The sequence below is a fragment of the Lissotriton helveticus genome, chromosome 12 (assembly GCF_964261635.1).
Source record: "Lissotriton helveticus chromosome 12, aLisHel1.1, whole genome shotgun sequence".
Lineage (NCBI taxonomy): Eukaryota > Metazoa > Chordata > Amphibia > Caudata > Salamandridae > Lissotriton > Lissotriton helveticus.
This window is the reverse complement of record NC_136073.1, coordinates 616,567,764-616,593,460: the sequence shown is the minus strand read 5'-3', so window position 1 is coordinate 616,593,460 and position 25,697 is coordinate 616,567,764. Positions and strand designations below refer to the sequence as shown.

At 48.4% G+C, this 25,697-nt stretch overlaps 1 protein-coding gene across 3 annotated transcripts in view; it reads left to right on the top strand.

The window, feature by feature from the left end:
* Window positions 1-25,697, top strand: part of NTRK1 (neurotrophic receptor tyrosine kinase 1) — a 541,605-nt gene that overhangs the window by 495,593 nt on the left and 20,315 nt on the right. For all 3 annotated transcript variants that reach the window (XM_078669330.1, XM_078669329.1, XM_078669331.1), the window contains 2 exons: window positions 9,357-9,529; window positions 19,298-19,538. In XM_078669330.1, the coding sequence (XP_078525456.1) occupies window positions 9,357-9,529; window positions 19,298-19,538 (414 nt within the window). The remainder of the gene's footprint in view (window positions 1-9,356; window positions 9,530-19,297; window positions 19,539-25,697) is intronic.

The following is a 25,697-nucleotide window of genomic DNA, read 5'->3' as shown; positions in this document are numbered from 1 at the left end:
GGGGCACACACAGTCCGGTAGTGGTGGCGGGAACAGAGACCTCGGTCCAGGGAGATTGACCTTACATAGGCCCGAGGTCTCCGCCCCCCACCACCCCGGATGTGCGTCACCCGTGACCCGGAAGTACCCGATAGGGGAGGGGGAGAGGGGCGGCTGTCTGCCTATTGGCCGCCCGGCCGCTTACCTGCGACACCCAGGGGCGGGGTCCGGAGGGGACGCGCCCTAAGGGCGCGCCTCGTGATCTTCGTCGCTTGGCATAGGACACGTACCCTCCAGATCTGCCCCCGCCCACCACATGATACCAACATGCAGACCCCACAATCACATTTGTAATAACTAGGAGATTTCGTGGGGTAAAAAAGGCCATGTTTAATACTTAACACTTTGAATAAACATGACAAGCATACACTACGCATATTGATTATCATAAATACATTTCCAAACACTCATGTACTTTTCCTGTTCCCCCAGCCCTAAGGGAGGAGCTCCATCTGGCTCGCGTCTCGCGCCGGGGTATCCTACGCCAGGTGCCGTGCACCTGCCCCCTCGAGTGGTAGGCCCGCACCCTTGTTCCTTGTCCGTCCTTGCCAGGGCCCACCCCTCTACCACCCGGCTGCCCTGGGACGCCCAGGAGGCTCGAAATCTGACGCCCTAGCCTCCCCAGCCGGTGGTGACTTCCTCCCCGCGGAGAGCTTACCATATCCCCCCTCAGAGCTGGCCTATGGAGTCCGCCCGGCGGCCTCCCATCAAACACTGTTTATTGCTCGCAGGTCTCTTTTCCGCCACAAGGGTGGCCAAGGCCCTCAGGTCTGACACCCTCCCCACCTGCGTTCGCAATAAATGCCCAAAGTTCTTTTATGAAAGTGTCCGTCCCTAAATCCGACAGGTGTACCCCATCCTGGTGGTACATTGCTTCCCCAGAGATCAACCGGTGTTGAATGTAGCGCAAGCGGCCCTTCGCTGAGCACAACCTTGCCAATTCACCATTCAATCTCCTTACTGAAACGTTCAAAGATCTGACCCGGACTCCCGGGCCCCAAGTCCTGCGTGAGAGCATGCCCGACCAGACAATCGTTGCTGCCGGGAACGTGTGCCCCAGCCAGGCAAATTCTGCCAGTAAGGCCTCCTTGACAGCTAAGCGTCCTCTGTCTACCATGTCATTTCCTCCCAAATGTATCACAATCCAGTTTGGAGACTTGTGCCGCCTCTGTGCCCTGAGTTCCTCGACCGTCCGCCTCAAGTGTCGGATCCGCATCCCGCCGATGCCCTGCCACACGAATTCCACCTCGCCCAAGTCTGCTGGCTTCACCACCTGTCGTTGCTGCAAGCGCACCGCCGCCCGGCGCACGAAAGAGTGCCCCAGAACCCAGACCACCGACTCGGGCATACTAATCAGAAGGAGAAAGAGGACACCGTTAGAAATAAACCATAATGAGACGGTAACGACTGGTCATAACAAATCCGGCCTCACATATCGTTTGTAACAGCCCGATGCCCAGCGTCCCACACCCCTTACTGCGTCGGGGGAGAGGCCCGCCCCGGCCGCCAAAGTAGCCGCTCCAATTCTGAACGAATGGGAGGAAAGCCCGGCAGAATCCAGACCTAGGTGCCCTAGGGCTAGCCTGAACACCGCTTTGAATTGATACTGTGACAAACAGAGGCCATTCTCGTGAATGAACAGGACCGGGCCCCCCCCCCCCCCCCCCGCCGGGCGAAGAGCCAGGTAGGCATGCAACCGGGCTACCGGGCAGGCTGCCACCCCTGGGGCGGGCCGAAGGTGGACGTGTGCACCCTTCCCCCCCTGGTCCGTTTTGGAACGCCTTAACAGTACCACCAACCCACCCGGGGAAAGAACCAGGTCCCGGAACTGCAAGCCCCCCCCCTTGGTCTGATCTGGAAGACCCCACTAATTCACCCAGGCGGAAGGCCCCATAGAAAGCTAGGCAGAAGGCTGCTCCCAGTAATACCCCTTCAAACGGTGAATCGCAAACCGATGGGAGGACCCCCAGAATGTCAGACAAGGTCGGGAGATCCAGAGGCCTACGACAGTCCCGCCTAGGTCCCTCCAGTCTGGCCCACCCTGTCAACGCCTTTCTGATGAGGAAGGACGCCCCCGGGTCACGCTCGCCCGCTACCTTGGCAAAGAAGACGATCGCCGCCAAGTTTGCCCGTGCGAATGCCACAGTTCTGCCCTGATCCCGTAACCCTTGGAGGAAACTATGTATCGCCTCTGTGGAAAATAGGTTTGGAAAGCCTGTCTGCTTGCAGAAACAACTGTACACATTGAAATGCTTTTGATATGTCTGCCTCGTGCGGTCACTCAGGGAGGCACCTACCAGCCCCGCTAAAGCGGGGCTCCAATTATCCACAGTGACGTAGGGAATATCGTCATTCGCTCCTCTGCTCGCGGGTGGAACCTCCGGAAATCCTGCAACTTGGAACGAGACAAAGCATCAGATGCATGGTTATCTATGCCTGGTATATGAGCCGCCTTGAAGGTTAAATTTAGTTTTAAACATGCTAGAACTAACAACTTTAGCAGGCGCAACACATGCGGGCACGTAGCTCCCAAAATGGCGCCAAAGCCAATGCTGCCCGCCGAGTCAGTAAAAAGGCCAAGCTCCGCACTGGACACCGGGGGGGCGGGCCACACCACCCGCCCATTGAAGTCTGCAAGAAAACTACGCCAAATTTTTAAGTCCTCCTTCACACTCGCCCGCAACCGCACCCTGTGGTGCTTTTGGGTGAGACCCACCATGGCGCGGGCAATGGACCTGGAGAAAGGGCGCCCCATTGGGATGATGCGTAGTGCGAAATTCAACTGCCCCACCAGGACCTGGAGCTGGTGGAGGGACACCTTTGGGACTGCTAAGGCCACTTCAATTGCACTAGAGAAAGCCACCACTTTGTCCATAGGTAACCTGCATTGCCCGGCCACTGTATCAATCTCAATCCCCAAGAAGGACATACATGTCTCAGGGCCCATTGTCTTACCGGGTGCCAAGGGGACCCCAAATTCCTGAAACATTTTTACCAGTTCGCTAAGTGCTTGCGCGCACTTGCCGGACCCTGCCGGGCCCATCACCATGAAATCATCCAAGTAATGAATAACATCCGTGCACCCTGACCTGTATGAAAAGACCCACTGCAGCATAGAACTGAAGGTCTCAAAGTATTTACAGGATACAGCGCAACCCATAGGCATACATTTGTCATAGTAAAACTGCTGATGCACCTGAAAACCTAACAAATGGTAATCGTCCGGGTGTACTGGCAACAGGCGAAAGGCAGATTCTATGTCTGTTTTTGCCAACAAGGCCCCTCGCCCCAGCTCCCTGACTTTCAGCACAGCGGAATCAAATGAAGAGTAAGTTACAGTGCACAGTGCTGGGTCAATGGAGTCATTCACGGACGAGCCCCTGGGGGCGGAGAGGTTGTGGATCATCCGGTATTGCCCTGGCTCCTTTTCTGGGACCACCCCCAGTGGAGAGCACACATAGTTGTCCAAGGGGGGGGCGGGAAAAGGTCCAGCTACCCGCCCCAGGGAGCGCTCTTTTTCAACCTTCGTAACTACCACTGATGAGAGGGTCTTAGCTGACAACAGATTGTTGCACTGACTAACAGGAGGGACATGTAGCGCGGGAATCCGGAACCCTACTGAAAAACCTTCATATAAAACCCTGGCCGCCCCCCTATCAGGGTACCGGTCTAACCAATAAATCAAACGCCTAATATCTATCGGGGTAGGCAGGTTATGCCTGCGGGGGTTTAACATCTCTTGTGGCTGCCCCCCCTCCCTGTTCTTTTGCTTTCTTGTTGCACCTGGACTCGGGGTGGGAGGAGTGACCGCAGTAAGAGCATGCGTGTTTAAACTTGCACTGCCCAGGCGGCCATGTGCATGTTTTACTATTGAAGAGCCAGCAAGCCCCCCTCTTCTCCCCTGGGCCCCCTGGGAAGTCCGAAAGGGCTGCCTGGCAGGCTGTTCCCTGCTGCTAGTGCTCTCCAGCCAGGCATTCACCTCCACCTGATCCCATCCAATGCTTGGGTTTTGTTCTTTTGCCCATCGGAAATCCCTGTCGTAGTTCAACCATACTAATCCCCCTTGAGTCGCATGCGCCTTCACAATCTTATTCATGTAAAACACCAGTGGGATAGCTAAATCCGGCCTCTTCTCTAAAAGTACCGATACAAAAACATGGAAACCAAAAAGCCAGTTGGTCAGTGTCTCCTCCACCCGAGGCCTCCTCTCCTTAAATGACCCCTCCTTCCCTTCTCTCTCCCTGAGATTCATATCTCTCCTATTGGGCCTAATCAAGGAAAATATGTCAATGTAGGCGCCTTTCCATATTTTTTCCCGCATTTCTGGGGTCACATGGGTAGCCAACATTCCTGATTGGGACAGCACATTCCCCTGCATTCCTCCCAGGGGTCCCACACCCTCAGTGGCCCCCCCAATGCCAACACCTGGCTTACCTCCTAACGGTCCCGCTGCCAGCGTGGCTGCCTGGGGGTGGGATCCGCCTCCTCCACCAGGCGCCGCCTTGCGCAGCTCTGCCACCTGCGCAAGCTGTCTCTGAATGGTCTGCAGCGCCCCCTGCTCTATCGCCTGCTGCGGGGCCCATGGCGCTGTCGCCCCTGCGCTTTCTTGGACCCCCCCCCTATTCGAGGACGATAGCTGCCCTACTAGGGTGGCTACTGATGCTAGCAAATTTTCTAAGGGGTCCTGCCCCCCTGTCCCTGTGTCCCCCGGCTGAGGCGGGGGTGGGACCGGAGTGCTCACACCCGGGGCTAGAGTGTGCAATGTCTCCCTGATCTCGGACAACAGTGCCCCCACCGGGTCAGGATGGACTACGGCCTGTGGCCCCCTTGTGACTGGGGCGGGAGTCACTACTACCTCGGGTACCCGGGGGGTGGTGTGGACGGGACCTACTGATCCCACGTCCAACTCCTCTAATATAGGTGTCTGACTCGGCTTCTTGCCCTTCTTCGCTCTCTTATCCTTAGGTAAAGTTTTGTCCTTCTTCCGCAGTGGAGGGAATGCCGCTCTCGGCGCTACCCCTTCCCTTCATGGCCTCTCTGCTACCGGCTCCGGTTGCTCATCCTCGCTCCCTGTCTCACTGTCTGGGGTGTCCCTGCTTAGCTTGCGCAATAACAACTTCATTATTTGGGCTAACTCCGGATCGGAGTCTTTCCTCTTCTGCCCTCCTTTCCTGGGCGCCATCTCGCCTCTATACTATTCCGCTTCTGCTCCCTTGGCCGCTCCTTGCCCTTATGTTACGCGCTGGCCAGTGACCTACGCACCGGCCGCCTCGAGCCCCCCGCTCCCTGCACCCGGCCCCAGAGCAACCGTCCACACCGCCCGGCAGGAGCCCGCACCCCGCCTGAGGCCCCGTGTACAGCCGCAACCCCGCAAAGGGCAACAAGGCAACAAATGCGTGACCACACCCCTCCCTTCCCGCGAACAGCGGCTGCCCACGAGGCCCCCCGAGGCACCCGACTCCTTACCTGGCCACGTGCACGGTCCCCTTTCGGCCCTCAGCGCCCGACTCCGAACTCCGCTGACTGCTGTGCCCCTCGAAAGGCCGACGGGAAAAGAGGTTTTTCAAATCCGACCCCCGACGCCTGCCGCTCACAGGCCCTCCTCTGCTGGCGCCCGCTCTCCCTCGACAATCCAACGGGAGATGCGGGACGAGATTAAAAACGAGGGATAGTCCTGGAGCCCGAGGGTCCTCAGCGGGGCACACACAGTCCGGTAGTGGTGGCGGGAACAGAGAACTCGGTCCAGGGAGATTGACCTTACATAGGCCCGAGGTCTCCGCCCCCCACCTCCCCGGATGTGCGTCACCCGCGACCCGGAAGTACCCGATAGGGGAGGGGGAGAGGGGCGGCCGTCTGCCTATTGGCCGCCCGGCCGCTTACCTGCGACACTCAGGGGCGGGGTCCGGAGGGGACGCGCCCTAAGGGCGCGCCTCGTGATCTTCGTCGCTTGGCAATCTGTGTTTTATTTAGTGCACTGGAAAAATCGTTATCCCAAGACTCATTAGTATTTAAGAGATAGCTTTTGATTTGAAAAAAGCATTGTATATTTAGCTAGGTATTTTGCTATTTTTGAGACCCCCTCAATGTCCATTTCTCGCGGCTTCATAGCATTTGCCTACTAAAGACTGGATCACAGTGGGGCCGGTAATCCAGTTCCGGGTGCCAACTCACCATTGCTCGAAAAACTAGATCAATAGTCGGCCACAATTCTTTGACATCTGGTATCCTTGGATTTCAACAGTTGAAATAGCAATAGCAAACGTGCTGTTGGCACACACTGGAAAGGTGATTAGCAAGCACGATTGCCATGTTATTCCCCATTCCCATGAGTTAAACGTGGAATCAAGTGCAAACTGCACACCCTTAATTGGGGCACCTTGGCTCGTGTAATTTGTTTGTGTGCAGCTTGCACCTGCAATGTTGATGGTTTATCGCCGTCAGGCAATAAGGAGCTGGTTATTCTTGGTGAGTGCCAAGTGCCCTCTGGTGGGTGAGACCCAGTCCCGCAGCAGAGTGGGGGTTGGTCCTGGTCTGATCTGGTCTGATCTGCCAGACAACGTGGACTGTGTTCCAGTTCCTTATCTTAGGAATAGTCGAAACAGCCAATATATGGTTTCATATAGAAGCAGGGTCTACATGCTTGCAGTTTTAAGAACTAGTGTGCATATAAATCATCCTTATTTTTAATAATCTATTTTTTACATTTCGCCTACTGGCTTTTGTAAACAAGAAATGAAAAGGAATGAGTGCTCTGTTCATACCCAGGATCAACCAAGGATAAGAAGAATCACATATCTAACCTCCACAGGCCAGATGGAAGGGTTTGCAAATGTGAACACGAGAATTCTACTGTACTTATCAGCCCTGGGTTCAAGTCCAGTTGTGGCTAGCTTTTGAAAAAAGAGCCATCACAACGGCAGAAGGGCAGTGCATCCCAAGACCCATGCTTTTGCAGTGCCCGCATTACAGTCTGAAAATCTATCTATGGATTTATACAGCAAGCCTGTCGTTTCTCACTTAATGGTAAGGCAGCCGACAGGGGTATGTCACTGGATGGATGCTGCAGCTTTTCCTTTTTATTGGCATACATGTTTGTGCTTATTTTCGGGGTTCTTGAGACCTGGGACAAACGTAGGAGGTGGCCCCGCATCTAGTGGGTAGTGGCAGACGGGAAACATCCTTTACAACGCAACTTTGACCACGCAGTGCCTTTACGACGCAACTTTTACAACGCAAACCATTACAACGCATTGCGCTGGGGGGCGCTCTAGGATAGGGAATAGATTTAATTTACTATCCAACACCTTCCCTAGTGTCCACAGGGACTGGAGTTGGAATAGTAAATTAAACTATTCACTATCCAGCACCCCAAAGCGCTATGCGTTGTAACAGCATGCGTTGTAAAAACTGCGATGTAAAAGCATGCGATGTAAAAGCATGCGTTGTAATGTCATACATCAGTGGCAGACCCCACAAAACCCTCTGACAGGGCATTTGGAAACCCAGAAAGTTCTATAAACTGGAATATTGTCTAGAAAGGCGCTACAAGCAAGTTTGGGGAACAAATTTGCTCATTTTTATATGCCCTTGCTAACAAAAGATTGTAGAATGTTTGGTTTAGAAGTCCTTATAAAAGAATTATGAGAAACATGGAATCAAGGGACAGGGTAGACAGGGGAGAGTAGCAATGTATTGTTAATAAATCAGAAGTAAATCTTGAGAGACAGCTGTTGGCTAAGGCAAACAATGCATAGTAGCTATATTACCTGGCAGCAGAGAAGAAGCAGAATAAACGAGATCAAAATGTTTATTAACCAGGGCAGAATTTGTGCATTTAGTCACTTCCAATATGGTGACATGTTCAGCATGTTCAGCCCCTCTGCTGGTCATGGCCGGACTGGCCGTAGCGGGCATTGAGCATTTTCCTGGGAGGCTGAAAGGGCGAGGGGACAGTTTTGAAATGGTCGGGCAGTAGTGGCTGCTACGGGGCAGTGTTGGAGAAGCGGAGGGGTTAACAACAAAATTGATATTCACTTACCTGCACTGCCGGCCGCTGCTTCTTGTCTATCCTCTTCGATCCAGCGGGAAGTAGACTCCCCTAGCTAATCACGATGCTGCTGTCACCATGACAGCAGCGCTGTGATTGATCTGAGCATCGTAGTTTGGTGCTCAGACAGGCAGTAAGAGCCTGTGCATGTCCTCTACCCAATCTGTGCATTACAGCCTAGTGCGCATGATTGTTTGGCCGGCCCAACTGTCATGCACACTTAGGAAGTGCTCACCACTTCTCCCCCTGCTCTCTGGGCAGCCCCACCCTGCACCTTCTGAGCCTTCGGAAAAATAAAATAATAATAATGTGGAGTTATGATCATCTTATTTTTCCTGTGAGGTGATGCTGCTCCGCCTCAGAGCAGGAGCCACTGCTGGTTGGGGGCCGTTTTTGTTACTAGGGGCCGGTTTTTCCATGGTGCTGCATTATTGGCCCCTAGTAACAAAAGCAACAGTACTTCACACCTGCACACCTTCCTGCATTCCCCCTTCCCCGAGGCTGGTCCAACAAAATTGATGGGATCCATTTGGATCCATCGGGTGTGGGAGAAAATGTGGTTGAATTCTCCAGTCCTTTGATGAGATGTGCAATGGGGAGCACTTTTCAGTGAGGGCTGTTTGTTAGGAAGGATACCCTTGAGCATGCTGTTTAAACTTTCCAAGGAGAAAAAGCTTGAAGTCTGTTTCAGAAAGCAATGCTTGTTTTGTGTGTGAGTATAAATTGATAGCAGGGCTTCTGTCTTTTCTTGGTGCTGTGATCTTCATGAAGAGGTTGAAATTGATGGTGCTGTACAGTGATTTCAATATTTGTGGAGTTGTGTGGTGTAGGTCTGTCCAGTTTCAATCGGAAATGGCAGAATCCAAGGTGGAGTAGATTGATTTTTCATTTGTGTGCAGTTCGTGTTTGGATCTGTCCAGTCTCATCCAGTCTCACGTTGGAAAGTTTGAAACGCATGGAGAAGCAGAGTGATTTTGTATTTGTGTTGAGTTGTGGTGTGAATCTCTGCATACATGCCTTCCTGTTGGCAACAATGATATTTTCTGTTTTAACCATGATCAGATTCATCTAAATGGCCAATAAAGATCCGGTGCATCTCAACTGTTGTCTAGTCCCTCTAGCCTCTTTTTTATGTAACACTTCCTGTTTTTTGAGTATAGTTAAGATCTCCCCTGGTTACTAAGATATACACACACATATTAAGTGTTAAGGTTTTCTCAGCTGTGCTTGATTTTGGTAGCAACATTTTTGTCTGTTTGTTTCTCTCCAGGCCTTGAAGGAGGCAACTGAAAATGCCCGTCTAGATTTCCAGCGGGAGGCAGAACTCTTGACAGTCCTGCAACATGAGCACATTGTGAAGTTCTATGGGGTCTGTACTGATGGTGAGCCCCTAATCATGGTCTTCGAGTACATGAAACATGGTGACCTGAACCGCTTTCTCAGGTGAGCCTTCATATCCCACGGCAGCCCACATTGCTGCACCTAAACAACCTACTTTGATGACCGTCAGTGTTAAGATGTGTGAAATGGTTCCATTTTGCCTGCTGACAAATTAACAGAGATACAATTTTTCTGCCACATATGTTCGGGGGATTTAGGCACAGTAGTTGATTTGTGCAAAAATATAATTTGCCATTTTTATTTGTAGTATTTCGGTTTTTGGTGAACAGTCAGGCATTTTCCACAAGGCCGTAATCCTATCAAATAACATTGACAACTTCCAAATAATTTATAATAGCTATTAAATTACATGAGTCTGACTCCTTTAAAACTTTATTGTCATAAAACGATTTTCTCATTTATTAAAACCTTTAAAAATAATATTTGAACATCTATGAAAAGTTTACATTTCATGCTATACTTCTGTTTGAGTAAAACATTTCACTTTTGAAGAAAGGATACAAAGTAATTTCATTTGTGCAAGAGCTTTATGCGAGAGAGCCAGTGTAACTGAATTTTGTGGGGTGGCCTGGTCAATTTATATTAAACTTCTGGTGTAAAATTGCTCATAAAGTGGAACAAGGCATGTGGGAAGCCCTCCAACAAAGTGTACGTTGTACTTCTTACTGACTCTCCCATGTTTCAGATTTCCATGATTTTAGAGTTACAACTAATTTTGAAATGTCCTCCCTCTAACTATCCATGTGTTTTTTTAACTGCTCTGGCCTGTTTTTTTCAAACAATTTCTATTGAGTTTTTGTTAAGCAAAATAACAGAAATCTTAAGATTGGCACTATGGGATTGTACATGAAAATATCAAACTCAAGGAGATGATGGATGGGGGCTGCGGGGCCTATGTTACGCCACTGAATTAGCCCCACACCATGAAAGTTTACTCCCATGTTGTGGGGGTAATTTAAATGCTGTAACTGTTCCATACTGCCACGTTTTTTCATGGCAGTGAGGGAGAATAAAAACTGCCCATTCGATCGCCCACTCTCAGGCGAGCGGTGGACTGCCCAAACCTACGATGGCCCTTACTCCGTCGGGGCATTGGAGGAGTATGTCAGCGATGGAGACAGAGTAGACTCCATGGCTGACATACTTAAGGTCCACCTTCTGTAAATCAGGCGGGTGGACATAAGTGATGGAGTATCCTCTCTGCCAAACTTTAAATCAGCCCCACAATGTCCTTTCAACGGACAGGCCCACTGAGATACGACTGACTTTTCCCTAGCCCTACCAGTCTTTCAGAGGCGCCAGCGCTCTGGAATTTGACAAATTCTGGTCCAACCGCACTGGTATTTGACTGGCATTGTCTTGACCGGCTCTTCTCTAGCTCAATCGTCATTTCCAAAGCAGTCGTTTTCTGATATGTAACTGATTCTGCCCCTGGGTGGTGAACTTTCACTGCACTGACCTAGTCACTCTACCTCAGCCCTAGTAGCCTTTCAGAAGTGCCAGTCAACTTGAGTGGGCCTGATTCTGCTCCAACCTCACTGTCCTTTCACTTTCACTGGCATGGGCTGTTGACATTGGACTGCCTCTGCCCCAATGATCATGCCTTTCAGTAGCTCCACCCTACTGCATGTGGAGGAATCAGCCCTAGGGATGCTGCCCATTCACACACACTGGCCTCCTTCCCTGTGACTGACTCTCCCCCAATATTTCAGGCATTTCAAAGGTCCCACTCTGCCAACAAATGACTGACTTTGTTTCTAGCCTTTCATAGGCACTGGCCTACCACTGATTCGGCCCCAGCCCTATCTGTCGTTCAGTGGCACCGACTAGATGACGTGAGTCATTAAGTCCATCACTATTAGCCTTTCAAGAAGGCCAGCTTACATGGAACTCTCCGCTCTTCTTTATAGTAAAGATCCACCCTCTTCTGGTTGGTAAATAGAATGACTATCAGGGCCGAGCCCCTAGTGAGCCCGGCTCCCTCTCTCAGCTCTGACTGAGCAGGGGCAGCTGCAGAGGGCCTAGATCGCCTGGCCGGGCAGGCAAACTGAGCCCCCAGGGCAGAAGCGGTCCTTTCATCTCATATCTAGCTGCAGAAAGCAAAAAAAATTACAATGATCTCTCATCAGAGCACTGACCCGAGAGCGCGTTTCCCACACCCCACAACCGCCTATTACTTTCCCATCCAGACCCACTCCCAGTCCTTCTCAGCGTGAAAGCCGCTCCACGTGGGAAAAACCCGGCTCTGCACAGGGGTCAGCATCCCGGGTAAACAGTTTCTGAAAGATGTGAAAACGACTTAGTGTTAGGGATGATTTCTGGAGCTGAGTGTGCAACTCTGAGGAATTAGGCTGTGAGTGAGTTATGTTGTGGAAATGAGGCTGGAATGAACCAGGGGTCATAAACGTGCGGTTTTACACCCCTGCACAAGTTCTCTTTTGTTACATGTGCTACAGGGCAGTGAAAACACACAATGTTACCACTAAATACAAACATTGTTGCTGGTTTCCAAAATTGGCATAACTTAATGATAATTGTAAATTACAGGTATGTGTTTAAATTATGATTCACCCTATACAAATCCATGCACAGCTTAAAAATGGCTGACGCTTGAAATGGAGGTAGACGGTATTCACAACTGACATTGACAAAGCCCATAGGTCTGGCGTTGTCACTAGTTTATTTTGTTTTGTCATGGTTTTTGCAACATTTTATTTTTGGGGAAACTGCCGGGTCTTCATTTGTAAAAAACACAAAACAATGTCTAAAAAGCAAACATATTTTTAGTCTAAAAAATAAAACATTATTCCTTGCACTTAAGAAAACTAGCTTGTGTGTGGATGACCAACATGTGAAAGGTAATCGTGCCATCACTCGCAAAGACTGAAGTGGGCTGACACTGCCCCATGCTGTCTGCTATACTTGATTGAAGAATATGTGAATGATGCAATATTCAGTGCTTAATTTGGAAAAGAATGAGTGACGATGCCCAAAGCTCTTCTCAGAAGCCTGTGGCAGGTTCTATTAAATGTTGGCAGGCCGAATACCAAGGCTGCCTAGCCCTGAATTCACCTCAGGCCTCTTGAATCCACTACAAGACACTCCTGCCCCCTTATTACACTCTTGCTGGTCCCTGCTTTCTCCATCTGTGACGATATATCCGTCTTTCACTGTCTCCTTCCTTCCCAGAGGAGAAGTGTAGAAGTGTGGCTCAATGGTTAGAGCGGTAGACACTGATGTAGAAGTCTGGCCTGGGACCAGGGTTCAATTCCCACCTCGGCGGTTCTTGGGCTCAATTTCCTTGGACCTGATAATTCTCGCCTCGGTGCCTATTCTAATCATGGGTGCAACTCTGGGCAATAGCTTGCTTAATCTCCACAACGGCCCCAACAGCGCTGGGATGCCTGGCTTCACCTTGGGGGTGCCCAGGAGTGGACATTTCACAGGGAAAAGCCAGGAAGTATGCGTACAACGCCAGGAAACCACGGTTGGGGTATAAGTGCGATTTACAAGTACAAATTCATTTCATTTCCCGGTTGTGTGTTTTTCTCTCTGCCACTGTCAGTCAATATCGGATGAGAAAAAACAAGTGCTTGTCCCCAAAAATGAGTGCCAGTGGCCCTTACCGGCAACCCCCGCCTCAAATTAAGCACTGACAAAGCTAAGGATGAGGAGGACCTGTGGAAAGCCCTATAAGTAGAGTATACATACAGTTTTGATTAATCAAAAGCTCAGACCGAGAAAACAGATACTTGAGTCAATGACAGTGGGTAAACGTGGCATAACTTATGCCTCGTGCCCTGCATAAAGTACATCAGTGGTGCAAATCCCAGTATTGAAAATGAAAAAGATAAAAGCAAGTAAATGTTTTCTTCTCAACATTATTTTTCTACAACCCACCTTCTCCTCCCCCACTTGCTTTATGAAGATGGGGTTGACTGTAATTCTTTGTACCATAGTCACCCATACATTCTTCACCAATCTGCACTCCTAATTTAGGATTGGCTAAACTGAACAAATGCCCTTAAAGGTAAGACATAGCGTTGTCCTGGTATTCTAACAATGCAAACTCTCTCCTCGAATCACATAACCATGAACCCAACAAAAAGCACCTCTCATTCAGTGTTTGTGTGTGTGCGCCCACCCTGCAACCCACACACCCCACCCAGTGTAGCATGCTGTCAATGTAGGCAAGCGATTCAGCACCCAACATAGGGATAGCAAGTGCCATATAAATGTTGTCCTACAATACAATTATGCACACTCATGCATGTTTTACAAACACATGCAAAAGATGTACACCATTGAAAGTACAAATGTCAGGTGTTTCATGGCTCGATGTAGACAAGTGTGTGTGAATCCTTACATTGGATTACATGCATTCTTGGGAAATTGATGATGCATGTGAAGTGGCCTCGACGGTGGTCCAGATTATGGCTCTGGCTATAAAAATCCGCCCCCAACACACATGACGAGTGTGGCATTCATATTTTGATTGCTTTGCCCCGTGTATATCATAACACATTTCTTTGTGATGAGTGAATTGATGATGGTGCAACTTAAGCAAACATATGTAAGGTAATCATTTTTACAGGATCATTTTCAAAGTACTTCAAACATTCATGCAACATTTTGTGAATTGCAAAAAATAAGAGCAGTAGTAGGGCAGGAGGCTCTTTCAGGCTTAAAAGACTTGCGCGTCTTGATGGTACGTACGTACATCAGCCCATTGTGTTTTGCTGCTCCATCAAACAGCTGGCATGCGCCATAAGAGCAACAAAATACACTTCTAGGTGAAAATTAGCACCACTGACCACTTTGTGCATTCCTCCTTGAGAACGTCTTAGAGAGCTGTAATACATCAAAGCACTAGAACAAATTAAGTACTTTGAAACGTACTAGGGGCAGATTTACAGGCCCCTTGCCCACTTTTGAGTCACTTTTAACATTGGAAAAGTGACGCAAAAGTAGCGCAAGGGGCTTGTAAATCTGCCCCTGGATTTGCAATGCATTACTTAATTGGCAATAAAAACTAGGATGAATTAAATGCTTTGAAATGTACTAGCCCTTTAATGCCTTACTTTATCGGCTCTAGGCACTAGGATGGATTAAGTGCGGGCAGTGCTTCCGTTCTGTGATATTGTATCATTGTTTATTGAAGTACAGTGTTGCATCACAGGTAAGGATTTAAGAGTTGCAGCTATGTGAAATGTCTGTCTGCTCTAATGACACGAAGTAGCATGTTTCGAGTGTTCCTGGTAGCGAATTAAATGGTCTTTAAATTAGGCCATACATCTGATGCTTTGCATTGAGTCACTCAACGATCATTTGCATACTAAGGGGCAGATTTATGAGGCACTTGCGCCACGTTTACGCCGCTGTTGCGTCACGCAAGGCGGCGTAAACGTGGCGCATCCCTACGAACGATTTACAACGTGACGCATCTAGGCAGATGCGTCACGTTGTAAAGCCCTGCGCCGCTTGTGGGCGTTCCGGCGCAGGGTGGGCGTTCCGGGGCAGGTGCGCCTCGCAAAAGTGGCTGAGTGAAATCTATAAGATTTCACTCAGTCACTTTCAGGCCAATGCTGCGTCAAAAGCCTGCGCCTGCTTGAAGCAGGCGTAGGTCTTGACGCAGCATTGTTAAGATGGGGCATCCCCGAGCCTTGCTGGAGCTGCGTCGCGCTTGCGACGCAACTCCAGCAATGCGTCACCTTTACGGCACAGATGCGTCACGCATCTGTGCCGTTTTTGCCCCATGGTGCGTCGCATTATAAATGCGGCGCACCATGGGTGGCGGAGCTGTGGCACACTGTGGCGCACATTAACTGGCGCATCCCTGGGGATGCGCCAGTTAACATAAATCTGCCCCTAAGTTCTACCACCTGTGCTTTTATTCGGGGATAAATTCCCTTAAGAAGAGATTGAAGTGGCAGCATAAGGAAGGACTCTTTACAGGTATCCACTTGAGAACATGTGGGAAAAAAATACGAGAAGGTAAACCTTATGTGCGATTGAAATGTAAAACCTAGGCACACGCGCTCCTAATTACGATGGCCTAGGCCCTGGTGTATGAGCGCGCGCCTCGGTTGCTTTGTCCCTAATTGTAGTGGCCTGTTGTCCGAGCGCGCGCCTTGTTTGCTTTGTCCCCAATTATGCTGCCTGGTGTCCGAGCGCGCGCCTCCTTTGCTTTGTCCCTAATTGTGATGGCCTGTTGTCCGAGCGCGCGCCTTGTTTGCTTTGTCTCCAATTATGCTGCCTGGTGTCCGAGCGCGCGCCTCGTTTGATTTGTCCCTAATTGTGGTGCCCTAGTGTCCGAGCGCGCGCCTTGTTTTCTTTGCCTCGTGTCTGAGCGCGCCTCGTTTGCTTTGCCCCTAATTATGCCGCCTGGTGTCCGAGCGCGCGCCTCGCCCCAGTCCTACCTTCCCTTCCATTACTGCTGGAGCTCTGCCTGTCTCGCGCAGCCGGCCCTCCTCTGCTAATGCAATACTCCTTGCAATATTGATTAGATTAGCTGTCTGAGAGGCCCAAATAGAAGGAGATTGGCCATCATTTGAAATAAACAGAGACTTTTCGATTGCCCCCCAAGGTATTGCCGATAGACGCCGGGCTGCCAGCGTCCTCGGGTTCTGCTGGGGGAAACGCGAGTTTTATGATTGTTGTGATGGGGCCTGGCATTGATGAGCGTATTTCACCGTTACCGTGGGGTGCTCTGGGGACGGCCCCCCTCCCAGCCCGGTGTCAGCCCCGCTCTGAATCAAAGAAGGCACCTCGCGCCCAGTAAGGTGAAGGATGTCTCCTTGGAGAATCGGTGCGCCCCGGCGGGCCTTGGGTCTCTGTCAGGCGAGCGACAGCCCCAGAAGGCAGGAGAGAGCACTGCCTTTCACCGTTGTTTGCAGCTCTTGCGCGTTGATGATGAAGGCACTTTTAAAAAGTGATGCAAGGTCCTTGCACTCAGTTATTATCACCAAGGGAGCTGCTGTTTCTAAAACCATCCCTCTTTCATACGGGTGTCCGGGTGCTTCTCACTGCTCTTCACAGAATGCATATGGGCTTTTGCTCGTAAAGGTTTTTAAACAACAAATATTGCCCTGACCAGCCCTGTGAATCCAATTTCGACACCTGAGGACAGATTTACGTCAACAGCCAAAGTTTCCCGAAGAAAACAAGTTCGGTCATGCTTGACTTCAGTCATTTTGAATTTCTTCAAAAGGGTATTTAGACTGTGGACAATTAGGTCTGGGTGAAATGTTTATTACACTGGTGAAATTTACTAAATGCTTGAAATTTCGTGTCATGTGAACGTCGCAAACTAACATTCTAGACCACATGAGAGTGGCTTGTTTAAACATTTCTTGCCCTAGATACATTTTGTGCTCAAACCAATGTCCTTCTAGTTTCCTGTGTGAGGTATTTTTTCTAATTATTTTTTTCTTAACGCCAGGGATTCCCTGATTTGAAATTTTCACTTGAGTTACTGGCAAACATATTTCACCAAATTATGCATAATTTCATGTACATTTGTAAAATACACTTATTGCTAGAGACAATTGAAAATATAGTTATTTAAATGCTATTAAAAATAACAACATTAAGGCATGCCCCACTAGTAATACTATCACTGGATTGATTACCACGTGGGAGCAGGGTCAACCTGTGACGTGTGCAGTTGTGGGATAAAGTGTTTGAGAGGCTTGTGTCTTTTAGGTATTTTCTTACTGACAGGACTGTATTGCTAAAAAATATGGAATGCTGGTTTTCAGTATGTAGCATCATGAGTGCTAAGCAGAGCTACTTGAATTATTGAACTGATTCACTTGAAATGAATGAATCTGTCAGATAAAGTGCTTCATTTGACCCAGTGGTTTCTGGTGCTCAGCACCGGCACTTAGTCATCAACACTGGTGCTTTTCATGAGCACTAGTTAAGGACACATTCATTTTTGTTAGGCACGGGGAGATTAAGTGATTTGCCCAGAATCACAGGATGTTGAGGCAACGCCGAAATGCAAACCTGGTTCCCCAGCTTCGAAGTCAGCAGCTCTGGCCATTACACCACATCATCTGCTCACTTTCATGGTTAGTAGTTGGTTCTGTTTTAAGCAACGCTAACAGGAGAAATGGACTGGTGCAAGATGCCTCCTGATGAGAGCGCCGGCACCTATTTTTTTTTTTTTTACAAATTAACCACTGGTTAGATAGGAGGCTCTGATGGGCATTAGAAAGCAGAGTGATATTGGGCAGTAAAGTTCTTGTGGTCCATGACCACGACCAGTGATTGCTCAGACTTGGATCACACCATTCACAAATTTGTGGAGAAAAAGAAACGGCTTGCGAAATTCACTTCTTTCGGATCTTTGTGGCGCCCTTGCTTTGTAACCTTTAAAAAGGTGCTTAAAATCTCCTCTTCCAGACACTTCTTGACTGCGACTGATGGTCTGATTGTAACTGTGAATCAGTATGAACTAAATAGACTCCTTGTCGTCAAACCTTTTAAGCCTCCATGCATTGGTTGCTAGTGTTCTTACCCTATAATTGTCACTCTTTAGCAACTTTACCCGCCATTACATGCAACCTACCCTTGTCCTGCTTACTCTTAACCTGGATCTAACTTTTAAAATTATTTTTGTTGATTATCTTGCACTGCGTATTCTGCTCTGTTGTAAAGAACTGTTAAGCCCTAGGACCATGCCTGAGCTTTAGAAACCCACATACTTCAATAAAGTTACAAGTTCAAATATAGACAAGGCCTGCTCAGTCTTCCACCTTTCCAGGCTTGATAAATTCAGTACTACTAAATTGGGTAATAGTAACACCTGTTATTTACAGAGCTTAGAACCGGCATAGTCCTACATAGAAACAAGTTATTCTTTTTAACAGGTACTGCAATGCTGAAATGCTTCCAGGGCTAGAACGTCTTATGTGATTGATGTTCTAAATTGCAAAGAAATAAAAAGGCCGCATATCAGTTGCCCCTACTGGGAACATGTTAGCTCATTCTCCACATCATATACCTGTCCAGACATCTTAGGTTACAGAACTATAATTGTTGTAATGTCATGCTCTCTGAGCAAGTTATGAAACGTTTTTGTACAGTGGTGTAGCAAGGAGGGGGTGGTCCGCAGTAGCGCCCGTGGTGGGAGTGCTGCCGGGCGCTGACGTGGGGCGGGGGAGGGTCATAGTAAACTCTGGAATGCGGCCTCACAAATGTAAGTACACAAACAAATAAATAAAATGAATTTCCTTGCGCGCACTGCATCGCATTTGGCAATGCAGCACTCGCAACGAAATTCGTTTTATTTATTTGTTTGTGTACTTACCTCCGTGCAGCCATATTCCGGAGTTTACTAGCCCCCACCCTGCCCCTCCCTCGCCCCATGTCAGCGCCCGGCAACACGCCCACCATGGGCTGCTACTGGTGGTCCGCCCCGGGCGACACAAGATTTGGGGGCGGCGGCCCTCCTGCTCTTACCTGCGGCCATTAAAGGGCAGCAAACAATGCAGGAATCGCCAACAACCCCCATTACCTGCAGCCGCCATGTGCCAGTAAACAATGCAGGAATTGCCAGCCCCCCCTTACCTGCGGTCGTCGCAGGGGCGGCAAACACAGAGACTGCCAGGGGAGGCAAAAGGTCTAACTATGCCACTGTTTTTGTGGGAAAGCTTGAAATGTCTCACACCCTGGCTCATACCGGCGTAGATTTAACTAGCGTGGTGGACTGTATTGTTGGGAGTGTCTCAGATAAGTCAGAACCAATATGAAGAATTGCTGGGTAGATAATTAAACTCTGTCATTACATTCTTTCTAAAACAGATCCCATGGGCCTGATGCCAAGATCCTGGACAATGGTAACAGCCAATCCTACGGCCAGCTGAACCTGAGCCACATGCTGCAGATAGCCACCCAGATTGCCTCTGGGATGGTGTACCTCGCCTCGCTGCACTTCGTCCATCGTGACCTGGCCACCAGGAACTGCTTGGTTGGTCACAACTTAGTCGTTAAGATCGGAGACTTTGGAATGTCCCGGGACATTTACAGTACAGACTACTACAGGGTGAGTTACCCAGAGGGTGGACATGGTGGTGGGGTTCTGACACAGGTAGGGTGGTCCCCTTGCAAAAAATTGAAGTGAAATACTCGAAGTCATGACCAAAGGATACCTTAGCTACCTGCAAACATCTTTATCTACTACTATGTTTTATTAATGCCAGTGAATGTCTGAAACCCATCACAATATTAGTAGCCATGCTCTGCTCACAGACTCCTGTTCTGTCTCTTTCCTTCTTTGCAGTGTTATCCTGGACATTACACTTTGCCACTTGACCCTTAGTCCCTTTTGCATTTTTAACTTACAAATATTGTTGCCTGAGATGTACTCCCAAAAGCCCTCTTTCCTCTTTCCGTTTTATTCTCCCTTTTTCTTGACATTCCATCCTTCCTGGTGTCATTCCAGTTGCTCTACCACATGCTCCTGTGTCTTTACATTGGTCCTTCCTGCCATCAGAGCGCATATTTTTTAAACCATGTTGCATTCTGCATTTCTTTACCACTAGTATTTTGTTCATCCTCTACTGTGAATTTCTGCACTCTACCTCTGTTTTTTTAGCACTTTCTGTCCTTTCCCTCCACCCATCCTTCCTCCAGTCCTTCCACTATTCCACCATAGTGCCATTTGAATTTTGTTGGTTTTTTCCTTCCATTAATACTGCCACTCTTCCCTCTTACTGCACTCGGTGCCTGTCCCGCGCTCCGTTGGGGGACAGGTGCTGATAATGCGAACATTACTTTGCCAGCATGGGTGTAACAAGGCACCATAATCCCCCACTTGGGATGTTTACATTTTAGTGACATTGGTGCGAAGATGTTTTTAAGACACTCACGGAAGCAAGATGTGAATGCACTACCGATACCAGCAGGCCACTCTGGTGGCCACGCCCACAAGGGCAGGTACTGGATAAAAATTGGGAGCATTTTAAAGGCGAAAGGTTCTTCACACTCCACGATCAGCCTATGAAGAAGGGAGAGGTCCCAAAATGCATTCGCGCAATGATTTTGATGTTGCTGTCCTGTGATCCGATGCTGCAGTCCGTATTAAAATTGAGGCAAATCCACCTGCTTGTTGGACTCTTCTGTTGAGGCAACTCTTTGGGATTGATTACAAAACGGCTCGACTAGCCGTGGAAGAGCCCCGCCATGTTTCATGGACCCGGGAGGCGCCAGCCGGCGCGCTCCGTTGCGGGACAGGTGCCGATAATGCGAACATTATTTTGCCAGCATGGGTGTAACAATGCACCATAATCACCCACTTGGGATTTTAGTGACATTGGTGCGAAGATGTTTTTAAGCCACTCACGGAAGCAAAATGTGAATGCACTACCGATACCAACAGGCCACTCCGGTGGCCACGCCCACAAAGGCAGGTACCGGATAAAAATTGGGAGCATTTCAAAGGCGAAAGATTCTTCACACTCCACGATCAGCCTATGAAGAAGGAAGAGGTCCTGAAACGCGTTGGCACAAAGAATTTTCCCATTAAATGTTTGAATTAATTTACTGCAGCAATTGAAGTGGCTCGTTTTTCCTTGCCAACGCTTTGTGGTGTTAAAATTCCGGTGATATATATATATATATATATATATATATATATATACATATATATATATATATATATATATATATCTCCAACACACCTCCTTGATTAAGGAAATGAGTACGCACTCACAAAGTTGTCCGTTTCCCAAAGTTTTATTCGCAGTAATTTCCAGCAAACAAGCAAGAAAATCCAATCCGAAGAAGAGAGGTCAAGGAGGATAAGTATAGAGGATTCCCCTTTGTCTAGTGAGCGATGGATATCGTCAGTAATGTTTATCATAGCAGGTTCAGTACTACATCCCTTTCTGAAGCCAGATTGGAAAATATCAAGGAGATTGTAGGTGCTGATGTGTTTTTCTAATTGTAATAGGACACATTTCTCAAGGGCTTTAGAGAGGACTGGAAGGTTTGAGATAGGGCGAAGGTTGTTGAGGTCATTAGGGTCGGTTGTGGGATTTTTTAGAATGGATGTGATTTGACCAAGTTGGAGAGAGGCAGGGACGCAGCCAGTGGAGAGAGAGGAGTTGATGATTTTGGTCCATATAGGTGCGATGATAGGATTACGTTCTTGAACCAGATGGGCGGGATGAGGATCTTTGGAGTGGGAGGAAGGTTTGAGTTTGTTAATTATTCTAGTGATCGTAGATTCGGATACTGGACTGTAGTCGCTCCAAGAGGCATTGTTTTTAGCCGGGGGATTTTGTTCCAGAACGGGATCTGGTTGGGAGGGAGCAGGGAGGGCTTGAGAGGGATTGAGAGGTGATAAGAGAGTGAGCGAAGAAGAGTTAGAGGTGGTGGAGAGGGTGTGTTGGATGGGGGGAGGTTGGAGTGAAAGTGGGAGGGAAGAGAAGGATAGTTCGATCAAGTTGATTTTGTTGGTAAAGAAGCTTGCAATTTCTTCGCATCTGTCGGTAGAGGCTAACATTTTGGGAGGGCCAGTGGAAGTTTGTTTTTTGACAATGTTAAAGAGTTCTTTAGGGTGGTTTCTCGCCTGATCAAGCTGAGTCCGGAGAAAGGAGGCTTTTCCATTGAAGATATCTTTTTTGTATTGGGCTCTAGCAGCTCTAAGTAGAGCCAGATTCTCCACGGTTGGATGGTTCCTCCAGACCCTTTCAGAGTGTCTAAGGGTCAGTCTTTGATTATTTAGTTCAGTATTGAACCAAGACTTAGGAGCAATGTTTTTTTGTTGTTTGAATTTGATTGGAGCAATTTGATCGAGGGCTTCACGAATGGAGTTATTATAGTGGTTAGTTAGATCGGTGGTACTGTCAGAGAGTGGGGGAAGAAGTAAGTGGTTCTTAATTGTGGATTCCAGTTGTCCAGGGGGAATGAGGTGAAGGTTGCGTGTGGGTTTCTTAGGTAACATGCTAATGGGGGTGAGGCGAGGAAAGGGTCTCTTCATGGTGAAAAGAATTAGGTAGTGGTCGGACCAGTCTACCGGAAGTATGTTAGATAGGGAGGCCAGATCATGGGTGGTCATAATAGCATCGAGGGTGGCACCTTTGTTATGGGTAGGAGAATGACAGAGTTGGGTCATATTGGTAACGTCCATGGTGTCGTTAAATAATATGACAGCAGGGTCATCATTTTTGTTCCAATGGATGTTGTAGTCACCGAGAAAGAGATTATTGGGGTGTGAGAGTGACGCTTGTATAATAAGATCAATCATCTCTTCCGTAAAGGGGATATTATTACCCGGGGGGTGGTAGATCGTGTGTAACCGGGTGGAGGGGGTGTCGGGTATAGTGAGATCGGCACAGAGGTATTCAAAGGATGAAGGATCTTGATGGGGGACTAGTGAGATGTTAAGTTCAGCTTTAAAAGTTAAGGTGAGTCCTCCTCCTTGGTTGTTCAATTCTATCTTTCCTAATGATAGAATAGCCTGGAGGAATAAGTATGTCGAGGATGGGAGTGGAGTGGGCAGTGAGCCAGGTTTCAGTTAAGAATGCGATGTCAATGTTTTCGCTGAGAATGGTTTCAGCAATCTCAGTGGCATGGCAAGAGGCGGAGCGGCAATTAATCAGCATGCAACACAGGGGAGTGGGGTCTGGTGATTGGGAGGGGGGACAGGGGGGGATAGGTCTAAGTTGTTGGGGAGGTCTTGGGGAGGTCGGAGGAAGGGGGAGTCTGCAAGTTCCCAAGAGGACTGGGATATTAGACTGAAGGATAGGGGGAGAGGTGGGCAAGGGTGGGGAGGGAGAGATGGGAGAGTTTGTAGAAATATTAACTTCAGAGGTTGTTGGGTGAGTATCAGGGTGCTGCGGTGAGGGTGTTCTATCCATGTTGCGAGGGACAATTATGGACGGATGAGTGTGTAAGGAGATGGTTGTGTCATTATTAAAGTGGGGAGGCGTGTTGTTGTAGGTAATAGTGTTAAGTGGACAGAAAGTGGATGGGTTGCGGAGAGTGTCGTTGTGTGTGGAGATGGTATTGGTAAGGAGGGAGATGTCACTTCTAAGGGAGGAGAGTTCTAGCACTAGGTATGTGAGGACCGTTTCAATATTGGGGGATGCCCAAGTGTGGTTAGATCGGAGTGGAGGATCAGTATTTATTGGGAAGTTGACAGTGTTGGGGTTGGGTGGGGGGGGAAGGTGAGGAGGTTTGGGGGGAAAACCAGGAAGGGGGAGGGGGTGGGATTAGAATACGGGGGAGGATCATTTTTGTGGGGCAGAAGAGAACACGATGAGAATGGAGTAAAGTTGAGCTTATCGGGCTGATAGTTTGGAGAAAGTGATACAGGGGAAGTAGGAAGTGGAGAACCTGTTGGCTTGAGGATTGTCGAAGGGAATAGGGAGGTGAGAGGAGGTGATTGTGGAGGGTACATGGAGGCTGTTAAGGGGGTGTGGGGAAGGGAGCCCGAAGGAGAGATGGTATGAGAGTTGTGGGGGGGAGGAGTGAGGGAGGGGGTGAGTGTAAAGAGGGGGGTAGCGCCAGGGGGTATGTGGCAGCAGGAGAAGTGGAAAGAGAGTGAAGGGGAGGGAGGTGCACAGAAGGTTACATAAACATTTCGCAGAAACATAATGGAGAAGCTGTGCAGGCAGGAATTTCATAGTCAGACCTAATAGTTTGGTAGTCAGAAATGACCAAAACGGACCTGCCGAGTACTCACAGCAACCGACTAGTGTACACTGCAATTGTTCTGTCTCCTACTCTTCTTCCCTCCACCCTACTATTAAGCCCTCTGAGCCAAGACCGGAAAAGAGTAGAGACAGGTGGCTCTCAAGTATGACACCAAAACGCTCTCACATAGACCTCACTGAAAATACAACACACTTGCAACCAAGTTCTGCTGCATGGCGATTAGAGAAAATTATAAATCCACACTTGTAAGGATTAATCTTGTGCATAGCTGTAACTTGGGGATTTGGGGACCAATACTTGGATCTGCATTTCATATTGTTATCAGTCTTAATAGATTAGCATCATCAGTTCCTGCCAGGGACACACACAGTTAGTTTGTGAACGGGTCCAATGGTCCGCGTATATCTAAGAGGACAGTGGTACAATTGAGCATAAGTTGAACCCTTAAAGTCCACTATGAAATTAGGAATTGATAACCAGGGAAACCAGGATCCAAATTCCACAGCAATTCCTCAATTTCTTTGATTGTTTTTCATCTCCTGTTTTGGTTGCTTTCAGCAGCGAATCACAGGAAACATTGCAAGGTGTGGTCTTACAGTATTTCTCATATTCCCGATAAGGCCAGAAACTTTTGTTACCAGCCGCAAGGTTCTAAAAATCTAATAATGGTGGCCTAGGTACACTATTTTCTATGTATTTAGTTTTATATTACATGCTTCAGAGAGTCGTTCATTCTCAAGAATGACACCTATATATTAAATGTCACTATTTGTGCAACGTAGTTTTCAACATTAAACAACAAAATATGCACTAATATACCCTGATATAACTGCAGCCAGTGTTTGTATGCTAGAAAACATCGTATGAATCCCCTTCCTTGCCATGCAAGGCTTGTTGCTATCTGTCCAATCTGTGTAGAGGCAGAGCATGGGCAGATGGATCAATATTTACAACTTGAAACCAGTGTGCGGATTCTTATCTGGAATATGAAGGGGGAGACAGACAAAACACAGGGAACAGATGACACCAGAGCTTCAGTGGCAGCTGCACAACAAGAGATGTGAGATAAACGTCACCAGACAGGAAGCCGGCAGGGCTTGAGAGGGGTCCAGGCCTGTGATTTACAACATGACACTATGATGGAGTCCATGTGGAATGACAGGACCCTTCACTTCATGATCCGCCATTTATCATGCTATTGTTATTATAACCCTAGTTTCCAACTTGTTCATAAAAACATGGATAAGAGACCAAATATCTAGCAAGTTAAACTACCTAAAGCTAAACATCATATCCAACACCCTGGTTCCCCTCACGCACAACCCAAGAGCAAGAGCCCAAGCACAGGCCTGCTGGTACACGGAGGAACTCAGGCTGATGAAACGCCACTGCAGACAACTGGAGTGCAAATGGAGAACAAGTTAAGACATACAGATAAAGACATCTTCAAATCAACCTTGATGTGCTACCACGAGCACATACGGAACACCAAGCACACAGCTCTTGCTTATCACATTGAAGCCAGCACTAACAGCCAGAA